The 18,203-nt window shown below is 51.6% G+C and overlaps 1 protein-coding gene across 8 annotated transcripts in view; it reads left to right on the top strand.

Annotated features, from left to right (window-relative positions):
* The window catches only part of HM13 (histocompatibility minor 13), a 55,414-nt gene extending 37,211 nt beyond the window's left edge, over positions 1–18,203 (top strand). For 2 of the 8 annotated variants that reach the window (XR_004032936.1, XR_004032935.1), the window contains 6 exons: positions 3,841–3,924; positions 8,774–8,810; positions 10,790–10,892; positions 14,850–14,935; positions 16,721–16,923; positions 17,758–18,188. Coding sequence is in view for 6 of the 8 variants with exons in the window: in XM_003273490.4 (XP_003273538.1) it covers positions 3,841–3,924; positions 8,774–8,810; positions 10,790–10,892; positions 14,850–14,935; positions 16,721–16,867; positions 17,758–17,857 (557 nt within the window). In the remaining 2 variants the exon portion in view is untranslated. Of the gene's footprint in view, positions 1–3,840; positions 3,925–8,773; positions 8,811–10,789; positions 10,893–14,849; positions 14,936–16,720; positions 16,924–17,757 lie in introns of all 8 variants that reach the window. The other 6 variants (XM_003273490.4, XM_030825409.1, XM_003273489.4 and 3 more) reach the window with 4 other exon arrangements.

Below are 18,203 nucleotides of genomic sequence, written 5' to 3'. Positions count from 1 at the left end.
TCATCTCACACTACAGCAAGCCCAGGCGTAGAAGGCTCAGAGTGGGTTAATGACCCTCTCTTCACCAAGAGCCAAGGTTACTTCAGGACTCCCACCCCAGCATTCTCAGCATGTCCACCTGCCCCTTAGGTCGTCCCTTCATGGTCCCAAGATGGCTGCCACAGCTCCTAGCACTGACTCCTCACATAACCGTGTCCAGAAAAAGAAAGGGGAAATTATGTCTCAGGGAGGGATGGTTTTTCCCAAATCTTCTGTGCAGTCTCCGTCATACTTTATTGGCCAAAACTGGGTCACAGGCCCAAGTCTAAGCCATTCACCAGTGAGGGGGATAGGAAACATGATTGGCTTAGAGTTTAAGCTTTAGACTAGTGGAGAATCACCTCCTGGTATTACAAGGCTCAGAGAGGGGAACAGAATCCGTCAAGCATGCTAGCAAGGAGGAGAGGAAGATGCTGCCGGGAGGGCAGGCAACAGTGAGTGCCTGCCATGGAAGCACTGGCTTGTGGCGACAGGCAGTCGTAAGGGGAGACTGGGGGAGATTCCACTCAGGGAATCAAGAAACAGCTGTCTTTCTCTTTTTTTTTTTTTTTTTTTTTGAGACGGAGTCTTGCCCTGTCGCCCAGGCTGGAGTGCAGTGGCGCAGTCTCGGCTCACTGCAAGCTCCGCCTCCCAGGTTCACGCCATTCTCCTGCCTCAGCCTCTCCGAGTAGCTGGGACTACAGGCGCCCGCCACCACGCCCGGCTAATTTTTTGTGTTTTTAGTAGAGACGGGGTTTCACTGTGGTCTTGATCTCCTGACCTCGTGATCCGCCCGCCTCGGCCTCCCAAAGTGCTGGGATTACAAGCGTGAGCCACCGCGCCCGGCCAACAGCTGTCTTTCTCATGCCTCACTCTCTACCACTGCGGACAGCCTTTCTCCCTGCTTTGGGGAGAGCTTCATGGCCACAAACAGCTCCTGAATTCTGTGGTCCCAGCTTAGTGACCCCAGAGGAAAACAGGTTTCTCCCTGTTTTGGAGAAAACAGCTTTGGCCTGAATAAACCTACAAGGCCTGGCCTGGCCCATGAGCCAGACACTCCCACTGGAGAGATGGAGGATCATGATGGACAGGCCAGGGTCACTGCCCTCTCCAGTGCCTGGGGGCAGAGTATTGGAATTGGCAGCCCCCCAGAACCAAGTGTACAAGGGGAGGGCAGTTCTCCAGAGCAAGGGAACAGATGCTGGGCCAGCCGGAGCAACAGCTATTCCCCAGTGCCTTGATGGTTGAGCCTGGGGGTGTGGAAGCCCAGAGAACCCAGCCAGGGTGTCAGGAAAATGTTTTCTGGGTCACGAAGGATGAATACACATTTCCCAAGCATGCAGGGGCAATATGGGCATTTGAAAGATAATGTACAGCTTTAGCAAAGGGCTGGAGGCAGGAAGGTGCATGGAGGGGCCCGGGAGCAGAGAATCAGGGAGTGGGCATAGCTGAGTTCAGGGAAAAGAGGCTGGAAAGAGGTGGGCAGAGGCCAGATTTGGGAAGCCAAGGATGCCACTCTAAGGAGCTTGGACACTGCCCCGTAGGCCACTGGAAGGCTCCAAGCAGGGAAGTGGTGCTGTCATATTTGGTTTCTGATACTTAGGGTCTGGTTTTCTGGGCTAGGGAGAAGACCCACTGCCTTCTACTGCAGGACTAGTGCTCAGTGGCAGAAAGGCAGAACAGTGAAGTGCTCATATGCTGAAGTCAGGCTGCCTGGACTTGAATCAGCTCTGCCACTTGCTGACTGTGTGGCCTTGGGGAGAAGACTTGTCCTCTCTGAGCCCTGGTTTCTAGAACTGTAAAATGGTGACAATAGTCTCTGCCACTCAGAATGGAATGGTACCAGGATCGAGAGAGAAAATCTGTAAATCACTGTGCATTGTGCATTCAAGGCAGGAAGAGGCAGGCAGGGCAAGGGTACCTATCCATGTATTAGGGAAGCACAAGCTTACTCAGAATCCCTGTGCACGCACCTCTGTGTACCTATTGTTGGCCAGATGAAGGTGGCAGTGAGCCAAGATCGCACCACTGCACTCCAGCCTGGGTGACAGTAAGACTCTGTCTCAAATATGTATATATATATATGTATAAAGAAATAAAAATTAAATGGCCAGGCGTGGTGGCTCATGCCTGTAATCCCAGCACTTTGGGAGGCTGAGGTGGGCAGATCACGAGGTCAGGAATTCGAGACCAACCTGACCAACATGGTGAAACCCTGTCTGTACTAAAAATACAAAAATTAGCCGGGCGTGGTGGCGCATGCCTGTAATTTCAGCTACTCAGGGGGCTGAGGCAGGAGAATCACTTGAACCCGGGAGGCAGAGGTTGCAGTGAGCCGAGATTGCGCCACTGCACTCCAGCCTGGGCGACAGAGCGTGACTCCATCTCAAAAAAAAAAAAAAAATGTTGGCCAGGGCTGACCCCTACCTGCAAGGAAGGAATGCAAGGAACAGGATTTTCCTGATTGGCTTAGTCTTGCACCATACTTATCACCTGGGAAGGCTGCCTCACACAAAACCAGGACTGGATTAGTAAAGAAGGCATGAGGTAGCAGTTAACGGTGTGTACAAATAATCTAATCTTCACTACCACCCTGAGGAGTCAGTTCTGTTGTCTACCCATTGCACAGGTGACAAAACTAAGGCAGGTAAGTAACCTATGCAGAGCACAGAACTAGGACTCAGACCTACAGACCCACAAGTCAGCCTCTAAGGCCCACTTATAACTGCTCTTCTGCTTGCAAGGCCCTATGGATGAAATCCAGTTATAACCTCCTTTTGCTATAACTAGATACAGAGGGAGGTGTTTCTCCCTAATCTGTATGTATCCAAACAAGCTGTCCAGCAAGATTTCTGAGTGAGGGGCTTTAAGGAAGCAATCTGCGGGTGTGTGGCCTTTTCTCCCTCAGCAAATACAGAAGGAGCTTATAGCTCGGGCTCACCCTGCTTCAGAACAAGGGCCAACATCTGTCCATACCCGTTATAGTGAGATGGGAAACCTTGTAGATGTTGGCACTGTGTGGCTCTTTTATATACTGGGCTTTAGGGTCAATCCCATTTAACCAAAGGGTTCAATAGCTATAAAAAGGCATTGAAATTGTACGGTTGACATAGCTCAGTAAAGGCATTAAACCTTCAGCCTAGATGACCCTATTCCTCCCCACTCTAACCAGATGTGACTCCAGATGGAGACATTGCCCTGCATCCTCTCACCTCCTCATCCCCCACGTCCCACCCAGAAACACAAATGTGTGAGTTTCATACAACAAGAATGGGGGGTTAGAAGTCAAAGTAAGCTGGAAATACAAAAATGGGGCGGGCGCCTATAATCCCAGCTACTCAGGAGTCAGGAGAATCACTTGAGCCTAGGAGACAGAGGTTGCAGTGAGCCAAGATCGTGCCATTGCACTCCCGATTGCAGTCCTCATTGCTCTGGGCAATAGAGCAAGCCCCTGTCTCAAAAAAAAATACAAAGTAGGCCAGGAGCAGTGGCTCACGCCTGTAACCCCAGCACTTTGGGAGGTCGAGGCAGGCGGATCATGAGGTCAGGAGATCAAGACCATCCTGGCTAACACGGTGAAACCCCATCTCTACTAAAAATACAAAAAATTAGCCAGGTGCGGTGGTGGGCACCTGTAGTTCCAGCTACTTGGGAGGCTGAGGCAGGAGAATGGCATGAACCCAGGAGATGGAGCTTGCAGTGAGCCAAGATTGCGCCACTGCACTCCAGCCTGGGTGACAGTGTGAGACTCCGTCTCAAAAAAAAAAAAAAAAAGTAAACTGGGCTCCAGCTGACTCCTCACATCCCTGTCTCCCTCTTCAGTGGTGTTTCCCCAGGATCTGCTGGAGAAAGGCCTCGAAGCAAACAACTTTGCCATGCTGGGACTTGGAGATGTTGTCATTCCAGGTGAGCCTGCTGGGGTGGGGGCCATGTGAAAGGGGTGGAGAGGGTATTCCCTGGAGCAAGGGGATTACTGCTAAACAGACAGGCTTACCAGCTGAGAAAGAGAAAAGGTAAGGCCGGATCAGGCCAGGGATTGGTGAAGGGTTCCCCCTTAACATCCATTTACGGAGTGCCAGTTGGGTGCCATGCCCCAGGCTGGGTCCTGGGCAGGTGTCAGTGAACAAGACTGTCTTCACAGAGCCTCTGGTCTAGGTGAGCAGGTGTTGCTCAAGAACTACAAAAGTAAAAGTCTAATGACAGACTGAGGTACACTCTGAAAAAGCACATTTCATGACAATCTTAATGGACTAGACCCCTCTCACACACACCCACACATACACATACCCCTTCCCAGTGTCCGCAAGCATCACAGATGTACCAGAATTGCCATAACCCCCTTGCTCCTCCCTGTGCCAAGACGTCTCCAGGGAGAACACACACGTGGGCTCCTGTGTCTGCACTCTCAGCAGAGGAGCACGTGTACACACACCTGCTTGTCTGCAGAAGCTGGCCTTCGAGCCCCTGGATCTGTGTGTGGGTTCTAGTCAGTGTGTCTGTGGGTATGGACACGGGCCCCGTCCACAATCCAAGCAGGAAAACACATCCTGTGCAACCACAGCCTGGCCTCACCTTGGGGCAGGAGCAGCTCAAACTACCAGTCGAGAAAGAGACTAATGGCAAAGCTGAGCTGCTGAAGTGGCTGAGGCTCAGGTGTTCTGTTCTGCTGATCTGGGCCCAGTAGTGGGGGCAGTGAACCCAAGGGACATACTTGTCTTCCTAGCCTCAGAGTGAGAGGGTTAAAAGCTTGCTTAAAAGAAGGTTTTAGCTGGGCACAGTGGCTCACACCTGTAATTCCAACACTTTGGGAGGCTGAGTGGGGAGGATCACTTGATGCCAGGAGTTCAAGACCAGTCTGGACAACATAGCAAGACCTCATCTCTACAAAAAAAAAATTAGCCAGTCGTGGTGGCTCATGCCTGTAGTCCCAGCTACTCTGGAGGCTGAGGTAGGAGGATCGTTTGAGCCCAGGAGTTCAAGGCTGCAGTGAGCTATGATTGTGCCACTGCACTTCAGCCTGGGTGACAGAGTGAGACCCTGTCCCTTAAAGAAGGAGGTCTGGCCTGGGCAAATTGTGAGACCATATATACATATATATATAATTATTATTTCTCTCTCTCTCTCTCTTTTTTTTTTTTTTTTTTTTTTTTTTTTTTTTTGAGACGGAGTTTCGCTCTCGCCCATGCTGGAGTGCAATAACGTGACCTCGGCTCACCGCAACCTGAGGCCTGGTTCAAGTGATTCTCGATTCTCCTGCCTCAGCCTCCCAAGTAGCTGGGATTATAGGCATGCACCACCATGCCCGGCTAATTTTGTATATTTAGTAGAGATGGGGTTTCTTCATGTTGGTCAGGCTGGTCTCAAACTCCTGACCTCAGGTGATCCGCCCACCTCGGCCTCCCACTACGTGCTGAGATCACAGGCATGAGCCACCACCCCTGGCCGACCCCATCTATATTTTTTAAAAGAAGAGGAATTATTTTAAAGCAGCAGATTAAAGGCTGACTTACTTTCCAGGGTAGGATATTATAGCAATTCTGATCACCTAGGGTGATACAGGCACTTCTATTTGTGACAGTTGCATTTTGTGACACATGGAGGTGACACAGAGGCTTTCCCTGTTTTACCAATGAGGAAACTGAAGCTCAGAAGTAAAGGGAATGATACAAATTCACACACTAGTAAGCAACAGGGCCAGGACTCAGACCAGCACTGTCCAACTTCAAAAAAGGCTACGCTGTCAGAACTGCTCCTTAAGCAGCACTAGCAGTAATAAGATGGTAATCACAACAGCTACCATTTATCAGGCACCTGTCGTGTACCAAGAATGGTGCTAGGTGGCCGGGCGTGGTGACTCAAGCCTGTAATCCCAGCACTTTGGGAGGCCGAGGCGGGCGGATCATGAGGTCAGGAGATCGAGAACATCTTGGCTAACACAGTGAAACCCCGTCTCTACTAAAAATACAAAAATTAGCCAGGCGTAGTGGCGGGCGCGTGTAGTCCCAGCTACTCGGGAGGCTGAGGCAGGAGAATGGCATGAACCCGGGAGGCTGAGCTTGCAGTGAGCCGAGATTGCACCACTACACTCCAGCTTGGGCAACACAGCCAGACTCCGTCTCAAAAAAAAAAAAAAAAGAATGGTGCTAGGTACTTTTTATATGTTATCTTTACTTCTCCCAACAGTCCAGTGAGATAGAGGGCATTTCCATTTCACAGATAAGGAAACTGAGGTTTGACTTGCCTGAGGCCATGGGGGTGTGGGCTTGCACCCATGTGTCTTCATAATTTGCAGTGCTGTGAGGCAGGGAGACTTGCTTCCCCAGTAGAAGGCATCTCCGTCAGACAAAAGAAATGGAGTCCTGTAAAGCATCTGGCTCACTCTCCAGGGCACGGTCTGTCAGGCACCCACACAAACTTCCCATGTCCTTGTCATAAGTTCCGGGCTTGAGACATGCACAGGACATCTCGGCATATCTGTCCTTCCCCCACCCTCTGTATATATCCCCAGTAGTCCCGCAATCACAATAAATGTAAGTTGATCACAGTGGAGCGTTGTTTGGAAGGCAAGATGCACTTTAGGAGTGAAAATCACTGGCAGAGATCTGACCCTTGGATTAGTTGGAGAACACTTGTAGAAATCAGCCGCCAGGGGGCACTGAGTTCCCAGCTTGATTCCAGAATAACTGCAGTTGTCTGCTCTCTCCCCAACCAACTCCCTACTCCTACAGAGTATTCATTGAGAACTAATTCATTTCCCTCTTTAAAATTAATCATATGTTGACAGGCAGTGCTTCTTTTTTGTTGTTGTTGTTTTGTTTTGTTTTGTTGTTTTTTTTTTTTTTTTTTGAGATGGAGTTTTGCTCTTGTTGCCCAGGCAGTGCAATGGCGCAATCTAAGCTCGCTGCAACCTCCACCTCCTGGGTTCAAATAATTCTCCTGCCTCAGCCTCCTGAGTAGCTGGGATTACAGGCATGCGCCACCACACCCAGCTAATTTTGTATTTTTAGTAGAGATGGGGTTTCACCATTTTAGTCACGCTGGTCTTGAACTCCTGACCTCAGGTGATCCGCCTGCCTCGGCCTCCCAAAGTGCTGGGATTGCAGGCATGAGCCACCACGCCCAGCCAGGCAGTGCTTCTTACCAGTGCCTTCCTTTAAGTAAATGAGACTCAGAGCCCAGAGCCCAGTGAGGGAGGTGACACACAGGGTGTGTGTATAGCACAGGGACAGGACTGGTTGGCTGTGTTTTGGGGATGCTTAGGCTTCCGGGATGTCTCTTTCTTTTTTCTTTTTTAGCAGAACCATTGCTTACAATTGGCTTGGTTTTCAAGTTTCAGAGTGCGGTGGGTGGGCCAAGGTAACCCTCTCCTGTGCTCCTGTGGAGCCTTCCAACGGCCCACTGCTTGCCCCTCCTCCTCCCCCCTCCAGCAACGCAGCTGCCACAGGGGCCTCTTTCAAAATCTGTTTAGGTTGTTCTGCTCAGAACTCCTCCAGTGCATCTCTTCACTCAGGATAAAGACCCAACTCCTCCCTATGGTCCTCGGGGCCCTGCAGGGCTGGTCTATCTCCTCATCTCCTGCCAGTGGGCAAGCTGCCTTAGTGGCCCCTCAGTCCCTGCCACGTCTCCTGAGCACTCTTTCTCCAGGACCTTTGCACATGCTGTTCTCTCCCCCTGGCATGTGGCATTTCCAGGAAGCCTTCCTTCTTTCCCCTCCTTCACCCCCGTGCAGCCTAGGTCTCATCCTGTTAGACCTTCTCACAACATGGGAAGCACAATTCTCCTGCCTCAGCCTCCCAAGTAGCTAGAATTACAGACGTGCACCGCCATGCCTGGCTCATTTTGGGGTTTTTAGGTTTTTGTTTTTTGAGACGGAGTCTCGCTCTGTCACCCAGGCTGGAGTGCAGGGGTGTGATCTCAGCTCACTGCAACCTCCGCCTCCTGGGTTCAAGCGATTCTCCTGCCTCAGTCTCCCAAGTAGCTGGGACTACAGGTGCCTGCCACCACACCTGGCTAATTTTTGCTTTTGTTTCTTGTTGTTGTTTTGTTTTGTGTTGTTTTGTTTTGTTTTGTTTTGTTTTTTTGAGACAGAATCTCGCTGTGTCACTGGGCTGGAATGCAGTGGCGCGATCTCGGCTCACTGCAACCTCCACTTGCTGAGTTCAAGCGATTCCTGTGCCTCAGCCTTCCGAGTAGCTGGGACTACAGGCGCATGCCACTATGTCTGGCTAATTTTTGTATTTTTAGTAGAGACGAGTTTTCACCAGGTTGGCCAGGATGGTCTCGAACTCCTGACCTCGTGATCCACCCACCTCTGCCTTCCAAAGTGGAAGCACTCTTTAACAGTTACAGTCTCACAATGACTTCCGTGACTATTTGAGGTATGTCATAGTGTGGCTACCCTGTCCCCCTGGCTGAGCTCTGTGGGAGCAGCGATGTTGCCTACTCCTGCATTTCCCATAGCGCCTGGTACACAGGCAGTTGATAAGCATTTGGGCAGACACAGTGTGACATAGTATGATGCGGTGAGGTGCTGGGTCATTGTAGTCCCAGGCCAAAGCAAAATCCTGGGCCCCTCTCATTGTTCTAGGTAGAGAAATGGGACTTTCTGCTGGCACTTGAGAGTATTGGCCACACCCTTGGTCTCCAATGATTGCTCCAAGACGGAACACCAGGTTGGGGACCAGGACCCAGTCTCCTGTTAGTTCACTGCCCTGCTGCTTCCCTGCCACTCTCTAACCCCAGCTTTCTCCCACAGGGATCTTCATTGCCTTGCTGCTGCGCTTTGACATCAGGTGAGTGAGTGAGGGCCTGCCCCAGCATGGGCTTCTCCAGGGATTCTCCAGTGGCCTTCAGGAGCCCAGAGAAGGTACCTCAGGAGACCAGACCCTCCACCCCCACAGCAGCCAGAGCAATTCTGAGTTTATCTGCATTTTGCATCTTGAAGTTCTAAATGTTTGAAGAGCTTGTGGTCAAAAAATTGTTTTAAGAATCACAGGCCAAGAGATTTAAACCCACAAGGGCCTGGTGGTACTCACAGTGCTTTCTCACTGTGTGACCTTGACAAGTGGCCTGACCTTCCTGAGCCTCTGGTTTCTCATCTTGAGTTAATAACAAGAGTTCCTACCATGAAATCTGGAGAGAGTGCTGAGTACACACTGACCTCAGTAGCTCTTGGTTGAATCCTGGTTGCAGTCATCATCATCATCTTTTATCAGCCTAGGGTCAGGTCACCATGTCTCAGCTGCTCTAGCTGTTCCCTGCCCTCTCTTTACTCAGACATTTTTCAGTCTGTTGTAGACAGTGAGCACGAGGGGGAGAAGGTGGGCAACTTAGGTCAGCATTTAAAACACAGGAAAGGTCTTATCCGAGTTAATGCACCTATGCAACGGGACTTGCCGTCAGCAGGGGGCGCCAGCAACAGCTCCATCATTTTATGCCGTCATCCCTGTGAGGGCTGGCGATGTTGCACTGAACTTTGAGGTGGTTTGTGAACTTCTCTTGATTTCCTCATGCCTGATAGTTGCAAAAGCAGTAATAACAGTGAGAGTGGTAATGAGAAACTTACTACCAGCATCATTGAAATCCAGTTTCCATGTGAAACTTAGGTTTTTCCCACTTACATACACCTGGGTTATTTGTGTAGTGCCACTTCGAACCTTAGGAGCATATGGGCTCACAGTCACCTTTGGAAGAGACCTGGCCAGTCTGTAAGTAGAGGGATGTCTGTGCCAGCCATCTCTACTCCTGGCTGTTCAGAGGTAATACAAAGTGAAACCCATAAGAAGCCCCCAGGCTATTTGCTGGAGACAGATTCAACCGCCAGCACCCTCAGAGACAGAGTCTCATTTCTAGCCTGGGCCCACAGCATAAGCAGCTCCTCAGCTGATTCCAGAATCAGTGCAACATTCCCAAAGGGAGTCACTGGTACCCCAGTTCTCACGATAGGTGAGTTCTCAATGTACTTGCAGCCGAAGGCTTAGAAGCACCCAGGACAAGGAGAGAAGGGGGTCAGAAGCACTCATTCATTCCGCAAATGTTAATTGAGTCCATAGTACTGGCTGGGCACATCCCAGGCGCTGGGGACATGCAGAAGTTATGGAGCTGGCACTGGATAGGGAAGTCACGTAATGGCAATGCTGGGCTGTATATGCTTCATCTGTTCTGAAGCTGATCTTGGATGAATCACCTCCAGGAAGCCACTGGCATTTATTCATGCAGCCAGCATCTAGTTAGTACCACAAACAGGCTACTGAACTATTACGTCCACTGCACTTAAAAGTAGTAATTACCTTTGCAGTTTCTGTATCTGTGTTTCTCAAAGCATTATCCAACCGTATGAGATTCACCTCAGATGTTTTTTACAAAATGCAGATTCCTGGGCCCTGCTCTAGAGCTATTAGATCAGACTCCCTGGGGGTGGGACCTAGAATCCTGCATTTTTTCACAAGCTTTCCAGATGATTTTTATGCTGACTAAAGTCTTACAGCCACTGTTATAAGTTGCAGCATTTGATATTCATAACTACCAAGGAGATGAGCTCATTTTCCCATTTTGCAGATGAGTAAACTGAGGCTAAGAGAAGGAAAGCAACTTGTCCAGAGACACATAGCTGGAGGCAGTATCAGCGTGCACACCCACCTCCAGACTCCCAGCCCAGAGTTCAGTCACCCCCAACTACCTCTAGGGTCTTCCCCAGCTCCCTCAGAAGGGGTATTACTACCCCAGTCCCTATATCTAACGCTCCTCCTCTTTCTTCACACCTTCCCTGAAGCTTGAAGAAGAATACCCACACCTACTTCTACACCAGCTTTGCAGCCTACATCTTTGGCCTGGGCCTTACCATCTTCATCATGCACATCTTCAAGCATGCTCAGGTGAGCAGGATGGTACCAGAGTGTCAGGAACGCCTCACTGCAAGTAGAGGGAATTACAGAGGATTTATTTGTAAATGCAAGCAGTCCAGAGATAGGCACTCCCCACGTGTTGGAGCAGTCATGTCTGTGATTCTCTGGGCCTTCCATTTGTGGTTGCAAGATGGCTGCCACTGCTCTAGGCAGCATGGGCACGTTAGAGGCAAGAAGGAGGGAAAAGCGTTAACAGCCATGCCTGCTGCCTTCATCAGGAAGGCAGGAACTTTCCCAGAACCCTCTCAGCATCTCATGGGCCAGATTGGGGTCCTAAAGCCACCCTGGCTACAGGAGAGTCCAGGAAAGAGGATTTGGCTTCTCAGCCTTGGTAGTGGGAAGCAGGCAGAGAAGAACAGGATTGGAGTGGGTGTTGGGTATTGGGGCGTCCCTCCCCCTACTCCCAAGTAGCCCAGGCTCTGCCTCCTCCCACCAAGATGAGGATGGAGTACTGAGCCGCCACAGAATGAAGCAACATAGCACAAGGACTGGGGGCCCTCAGTGTGGCCTGGAGAGGGGAAGATTCAGGGGAAAGTGAGCAGACAGGATTGCCCTACTCTCTACTGGAAATAATAAGAGCTCCTGTTTGTTAAGCACTTCCACGTGCCAGGCTCTGCACTCATGAGGATCCTTGTGAACAGGTGGGGAAATGAGTTCAGGTGCCACACTGCAAGTATGTGGTAAAGCCAGGATTAAAACCTGGGTCAGCATGGAAACCACACGCAGGCTCTCAAGCCCTGGCCATGGGAAAGGCAGCATGGAACAGGGGCTAAGGGAGCCGTGTTGTGAATCCCAGCACCACCCAGTAACCATGGAACTCTGGGCTTGCTGCTTCTGTCCCCTTTCCCCTTCCCCAGGGTCCAAATACAGACGAGCCAACTTTGAATTAATCACAAAAGCTGGGTTTTTTTTAATCACTCTGTGCCAGGCACTGTGCTAACCTCTTTTGCTAATAACTCATTTAGTCCTAGTACAGTATTAACTTTATAGAGGGTCAAAAGGCCCCTAGCCCATAATTAGAAAAACCAAGAACAACCATTGTGGAACCACCTCTCACTTCTGCTCAAGGGCTTCAATGGCGTGTAAGCTGAGAGTAACATGCATATGGCAAGGGTCACAGAGAGTGACTGGACCTGGTTTGGAGGACTAGTTAAGAGGCCTTTTGGAGGTCTCTGCAGCTCTCAGCTCCTTATTGGAGTCCAAGCCTAGAGCCAATTCCCCCAGTGGCCACAAGGTGGCAGCCTCACCCTCTGCCTGGCTGGACTGAGAAGAGGCTCCCATTCAGAACTCTGGCACACAGGAGTCCTCTCCTTTATCAGGAAACTGCAGCGCTGAGATGAACGCAAACACTACGTCAGGCTGGGCCCTGGGTGGCGATCTGGACTCCATACTAATGAACTCCTGAACCCTGGCCCAAGGCCTGTGTTACTCCCCAGCAGCAGCCCAGCCCTTAACCCCAGTCATCCAAGTGGGCACCTCTCTGAAAATCCTTCTTGGAAAGGGGATCCAGGACATGAGGGGACCCTGTCCCATGGGGTCCTTTGGTCTCCAACACACAGGTAGTCCCAGTGCTAGCATTGCTCTAGATAAGGGTCACCTCTGCCTTTGTGCAGTGGTGTGATCTCAGCTCGTTGGAGCTCCGCCTCCTGGGCTCAAGCAATTCTCCTGCCTCAGCCTCCCAAGTAGCTGGGATTACAGGCACGCACCACCACGTCCAGCTGATTTTTATATTTTTAGTAGAGACAGGGTTGCACCATGTTGGCCAGTCTGGTTTCAAACTCCTGACCTCAACTGACCTGCCCACCTCAGCCTCCCAAAGTGCTGAGATTACAAGCATGAGCCACCACACCCATCCTACTTAGGGACTGTTAGATTCAATAATTTAATATACATAAAGCTGTATTGATCACAGCCCACCTATGGCAGATGGCAAGAAATAAGTCTGAATGTTAGGATCAAGGGCATGCGGGAAAGACTTATTTTTTTCTGGCCAAGGACTGGCTTTACATTAAGAATGAAGTCTCCAGCCAGGCATGGTGGCTCACACCTGTAATCCCAGCACTTTGGGAGGCAAAAGCAGGTGGATCACTTGAGCTCAGGAGTTCAAGACCAGCCTGGGGAAAATGCTGACAACCAGTCTCTACAAAAAATACAAAAATTAGCCAGGCATGGAGGCGCACACCTGTAGGCCCAGCAACTTGTAGGACTGAGGTGAGAGCATCACTTGAGCCCAGGAGGTCAAGGCTACAGTGAGCCGTGTTCATACCACTGCACTTCCATCTGGGAGACAAAGTGAGACTCTGTCTCAAAAAAAAAAAAAAAAAAAAAAAAAAATTGGCTGAGGAATGCTGTGAGGGAAATTAGAGGGACTTACAGAGCACATAGCAAGGGACCTGACTCCATGTGAAAGAACTCAAGTGCACCAGCCTGGCCAACATGGTGAAACCCCATCTCTACTGAAAAATACAAATATTAGTCGGGCATGGTGGCACATGCCTGTAATCCCAGATACTCGGGAGGCGGAGGTTGCAATGAGCCAAGATTGCATCATTGCACTCCAGTCTGGGAGACAGAGCAAGACTCTATCTCAAAATCACAAAAAAAAAAAAAAAAGAAAGAAACTCGGCCAGGCGCGGTGGCTCACACCTGTAATCCCAGAACTTTGGGAGGCCGAGGCAGGCAGATCACAAGGTCAAGAGATCGAGACCATCCTGGCTAACACGGTGAAACCCTGTCTCTACTAAAAATACAAAAAATTAGCCAGGCGTGGTGGCAGGCACCTGTAGTCCCAGCTACTCCGGAGGGTGAGGCAGGAGAATGGTGTGAACCTGGGAGGCAGAGCTTGCAGTGAGCCCAGATCACACCACTGCACTCCAGCCTGGGCGACAGAGCCAGACTCCATCTCAAAAAAAAAGAAGAAACTCTGGGCTGGGTGCGGTGCCTCAGGCCTATAATCCCAGCACTTTGGGAGGCCGAGGCAGGCGGATCACCTGAGGTCAGGAGTTCGAGACCACCATGGAGAACGTGGCGAAACCCCATTTCTAGTAAAAATACAAAAATTAGCCGGGCATGGTGGCGGGCACCTGTAGTCCCAGCTACTCAGGAGGCTGAGGCAGGAGAACCGCTTGAACCCAGGAGGCGGAGGTTGCAGTGAGCCAAGATTGCGCCACTGCACTCCAGCCTGGGCAACAAGAGTGAGAGACTGTCTCAAAAAAAAAAAAAGATTTGGGTCTCTGAGTCCTGGGCTGTTTTCCCTCTCATTGTGAAGCATTGGTCTTCCTCCTCTGCAAAAGGATAACCATCATGGGATGTGGCAGTGGGCTGACTTCCTGGGAAGGCTAAGCTCAGTGCCTACACAGTAGATGTTCATGAACGGGGTCTTAGTATAACTGTCCTTTTCTCCAAACCCAGCTTTACCAGGAGTCTCAGCACAGACATGCCAAATTGCTTGGATGGGAATCCTGGGGGAGCCAGTGACCAGCTAGGTCACCTTAATACAGGCTGCAACAAGTAGTCATTACATAGCAGCTGTGGCGTCATCATCACTATAATAGCATCTCCTGGAGCATTTGCTAAAATGCAGGTGTGAGCCCCAGACCTCAGGAAGCAGAGTCTCTGGGAGTAGGACCAAACCAGGAAGTTGCCTTTTGAACCTGGTGACCCAGGTGATTCAGATGCTGCCAGCCAAACCCCTGGGAACCCTTGAAGCCCTGCATGCTTGAGTTTCTTAGTTTTCCTGCATTCCCCCTCGGGAGGAGCAACCCTTGTCTGGAAATTAGGAGCAGCCCACCCAGGACCACTGACTTGCTATGGTCCTGAACCAGTCACTGTCCTTCAGTCCAGCCCAGGAGGGGTTTGGGGTGCTGGGCATGGCCCCGAGGCAGTGCCGTGCCCAGCATGGCTTCACCAGCCTGTGTCCTCTCATAGCCTGCCCTCCTATACCTGGTCCCCGCCTGCATCGGTTTTCCTGTCCTGGTGGCGCTGGCCAAGGGAGAAGTGACAGAGATGTTCAGGTAAGGCACAGTGGGGGGCAGATGTCCTCATGGGCACCAGTGCGCCTGCTGGCAGTCAGTGGAACCTGCTGAGGGTATCTTTACACCTCTCTAGGGGAACATTGTTCCTGCCACCAGCCCCACCCCTTGCCTTTTTCACCAGTACATGGGTACCTGGCCTGTGGGCACCAGTGGGAACCTTCCCTTGGGCCAGGAGCCAGGGGAGCGCAAGGCATCAGGGCCCTCTAGGCATCCCCCCATCCAAATGCTAGCCGGATCTCAAGAATAGCTGTTGTGGGTTTTTCTCTGCCTACTGTCAGAAGCCCTAGGTGACTCTGCCCCCAGGTGACTTCAGGCATGTCTTCCCCTCCCATGGCCTCAGTTTTCACATGTGAGTAATAGAACAGGGGGCGTGTGGGATGCCCTAGTGTGGTAGAAAGTGCCCCGAGTAGAAGGTGGATGTCAGTCCCTGTTCATTCGCCTCTGTGGCTTTAACCCACAGCTCACTGCTTTCTATCTGTTAGTATCTCACACAGATACCCCTTCCCCAGAGCCATATCCACACCTACCACACCCTGCACACAGCCCCACCCATACCCCAAGGCCTGCGTGACTCCAACAGGTGTCTGCCCCCAGCACTGCCGACCCTGCCTGCCAGGGACCTAGAAATAGCTGCCAGTTGTGACTAAAGCTGCCTACTCGGGTGCCTTCCTCCCAGTTCCACCTGCCTGGCCTCCAAGCTGTCCCTAGAGCGCCTGCCAGGGCCTCCTGTGCACCTGGCTCCCCGCAGGGGAGCCTGTGACTCACCCCTCCCCCGGACCTGCCTCTGCCCTCCCTGTCCTGCCTAGAATCCCCAGCCCCCAGCCTGCCTGCCCACATTGCCTCGCCCAGCAAAGCTCTGTGGTCTGAGGCAAGTGGGGGCTAGGGGTGAACTTGGGGACAGGTCTCAGGGAGCTTTGGGAGCAGGCATGGCACCCGATCCCTGAGCTTGGCACCCACCCCTCACCCTCCCTCTGCCTCCCATCCAGCCCAGGTTTCCCTGCCCCTCCCCTTGGGGTAACCACCCAATGCTTTTGTGCCTTCATCAGGCAAAGCTCTGAATACACAAGGCAGAGAGTGCCCCTGGCCTTTACCTGCTTGGTGCTAAATGTTCTGCTGTACAGGTACCCTGCCCCCACTGTTTGCCCTCCGCTCCCACCCTGGACGTTCTTAGATTGGGGTTAAAAAGCAAGTGATCTCTGTCTCTCTCTCCCTCCTTTCTCCCCATTTCTCTCCTGATTCTCCACCTTTTGTTTTACTTTTCCCTTTTATTCTCCTCCTTTTTTTATTGATTTACTTATTTTTATATTGGTACCACATTCACATAGTTAAAAATTCCAGAGCTGTAGCTGAGAGAGCACCCTCATGCTCCAGCTACCCCACAGAGGCCAGCAGTATTACACAGACATTCAGACACCTGTACACTGACGTGTGTATACTTTTTCTTGCACAGACGGTGGCATTCTTGGAGCATTCTGCACCTTGGGTTTCTATGGTATTTCTTAGAGGTGTTTCTACAGCAGCACATACACTTCTAGAGCATGCTTGTTCTTTTGCACAGCGGCCTGATATGCCTTTGTCTAGGTGCATCTTTTCTTTTTTCATTCTCCAAATAATATCAGCTTCTTTCCATAAAATCTGGAAGTGCAAAAATAGGTAAAAACAAGACGGTTCTGCTCTCTGCTCCTTGGAAAGGAAGTCTCTGTCCTCCCTTAGTCTTTCCCTATCCATCTATTTTTTTCTGTCTCTTCTCTGTCTCTCACACAGCTACGAGTCCTCGGCGGAAATCCTGCCTCATACCCCGAGGCTCACCCACTTCCCCACAGTCTCGGGCTCCCCAGCCAGCCTGGCCGACTCCATGCAGCAGAAGCTAGCTGGCCCTCGCCGCCGGCGCCCGCAGAATCCCAGCGCCATGTAATGCCCAGCGGGTGCCCACCTGCCCGCTTCCCCCTACTGCCCCGGGGCCCAAGGTAGGGCAGACACTGCAGCTCCAGTGCATAGGGCAGGGACCATTGCCAGGAGTAGGCCGCAAGAGCAGCTCCTCCACAACTACGGGGCAGTGGCTGCACCCAGCCATGGGGCTGGGAAGCAGGACAACCCCGAAGCTTCCTGCCCTCACCAGTAATGCGGGGCCCACATCATAGTGGATGGAAATGGCCCTTGTCATGCAGTAGTAGATACTGTTACCATTCAAGGTATATGTATAACCTTAGGCAAGTCACTTTCTTCATCTGTAAGTGCGCACATTCCTGCCTCACAGGGTTGATCTGGTGAGGAAAGATGTGTATTGTCTTTGGCATGAACTCAGTTGCTCGAAAAATGAAGCCCATAGCAGGAGCTAAGCCAAGGTGTCTGTCTTCAAAGCAGCACCTTGCCACTTGCCAGTACAGCAGTGCCCTCACCTCTGGGGCTGAGCTGTTTGATGCATGCCGTGTGCCCTGGGAGGCAGCCTATCTCCATCTCTTGTAGCCTTGTCATGGCCGCCCCTTTTTCCACGCTACAGCAGAAGGTTCAGGAAGCTTGAAGTTGGCCCACACAAGCCCAGGCCCAACCTCTCTTCCATTGGCTGCTGCCCTTGCTGCCTCTTGGTACCCCTGGGCTCAGAGAAAGCAGAGCAGCCTGCCTGAGGAGGGCATGTGATAGGGTTGGGGCCAGGCGCTGTTAGATGCTGGGCAGTGGACACAGGGCTGACGCTCCGCATGTGACCAGGCGCTTTCCTAGGATGGGGGTGGGGGAAGGGGACAACCAAGGTTCTGCTCACCCTCTCCTCTAAATGTATTTTTATTGTTTTGTTTTTTGGTCAGTTATGAGGAGTCAAATCCTAAGGATCCAGTGGCAGTGACAGAATCCAAAGAGGGAACAGAGGCATCAGCATCGAAGGGGCTGGAGAAGAAAGAGAAATGATGCGGCTGGTGCCCGAGCCTCTCAGGGCCAGACCAGACAGATGGGGGCTGGGCCCACACAGGCGTGCATGGGCAGAGGGCACAGGAGGCCGAGGGCAGCTCCAGGACAGGGCAGGGGGCAGCAGGATACCTCTAGCCAGGCCTCTGTGGCCTCTTGTTTCCCTCTCCCTTTCTTGGCCCTCCTCTGCTCCTCCCCACACCCTGCAGGCAAAAGAAACCTCCAGCTTCCCCCTTCCCCGGGAGCCAGGTGGGAAAAGTGGGTGTGATTTTTAGATTTTGTATTGTGGACTGATTTTGCCTCACATTAAAAACTCATCCCATGGCCAGGGCGGGCCACTGTGCTCCTG

This window comes from Nomascus leucogenys, chromosome 13 (assembly GCF_006542625.1).
Source record: "Nomascus leucogenys isolate Asia chromosome 13, Asia_NLE_v1, whole genome shotgun sequence".
Classification (NCBI taxonomy): Eukaryota; Metazoa; Chordata; class Mammalia; order Primates; family Hylobatidae; genus Nomascus; species Nomascus leucogenys.
Note: the sequence above shows the minus strand (reverse complement) of the source record. Positions and strands in the feature narration are given on the sequence as shown.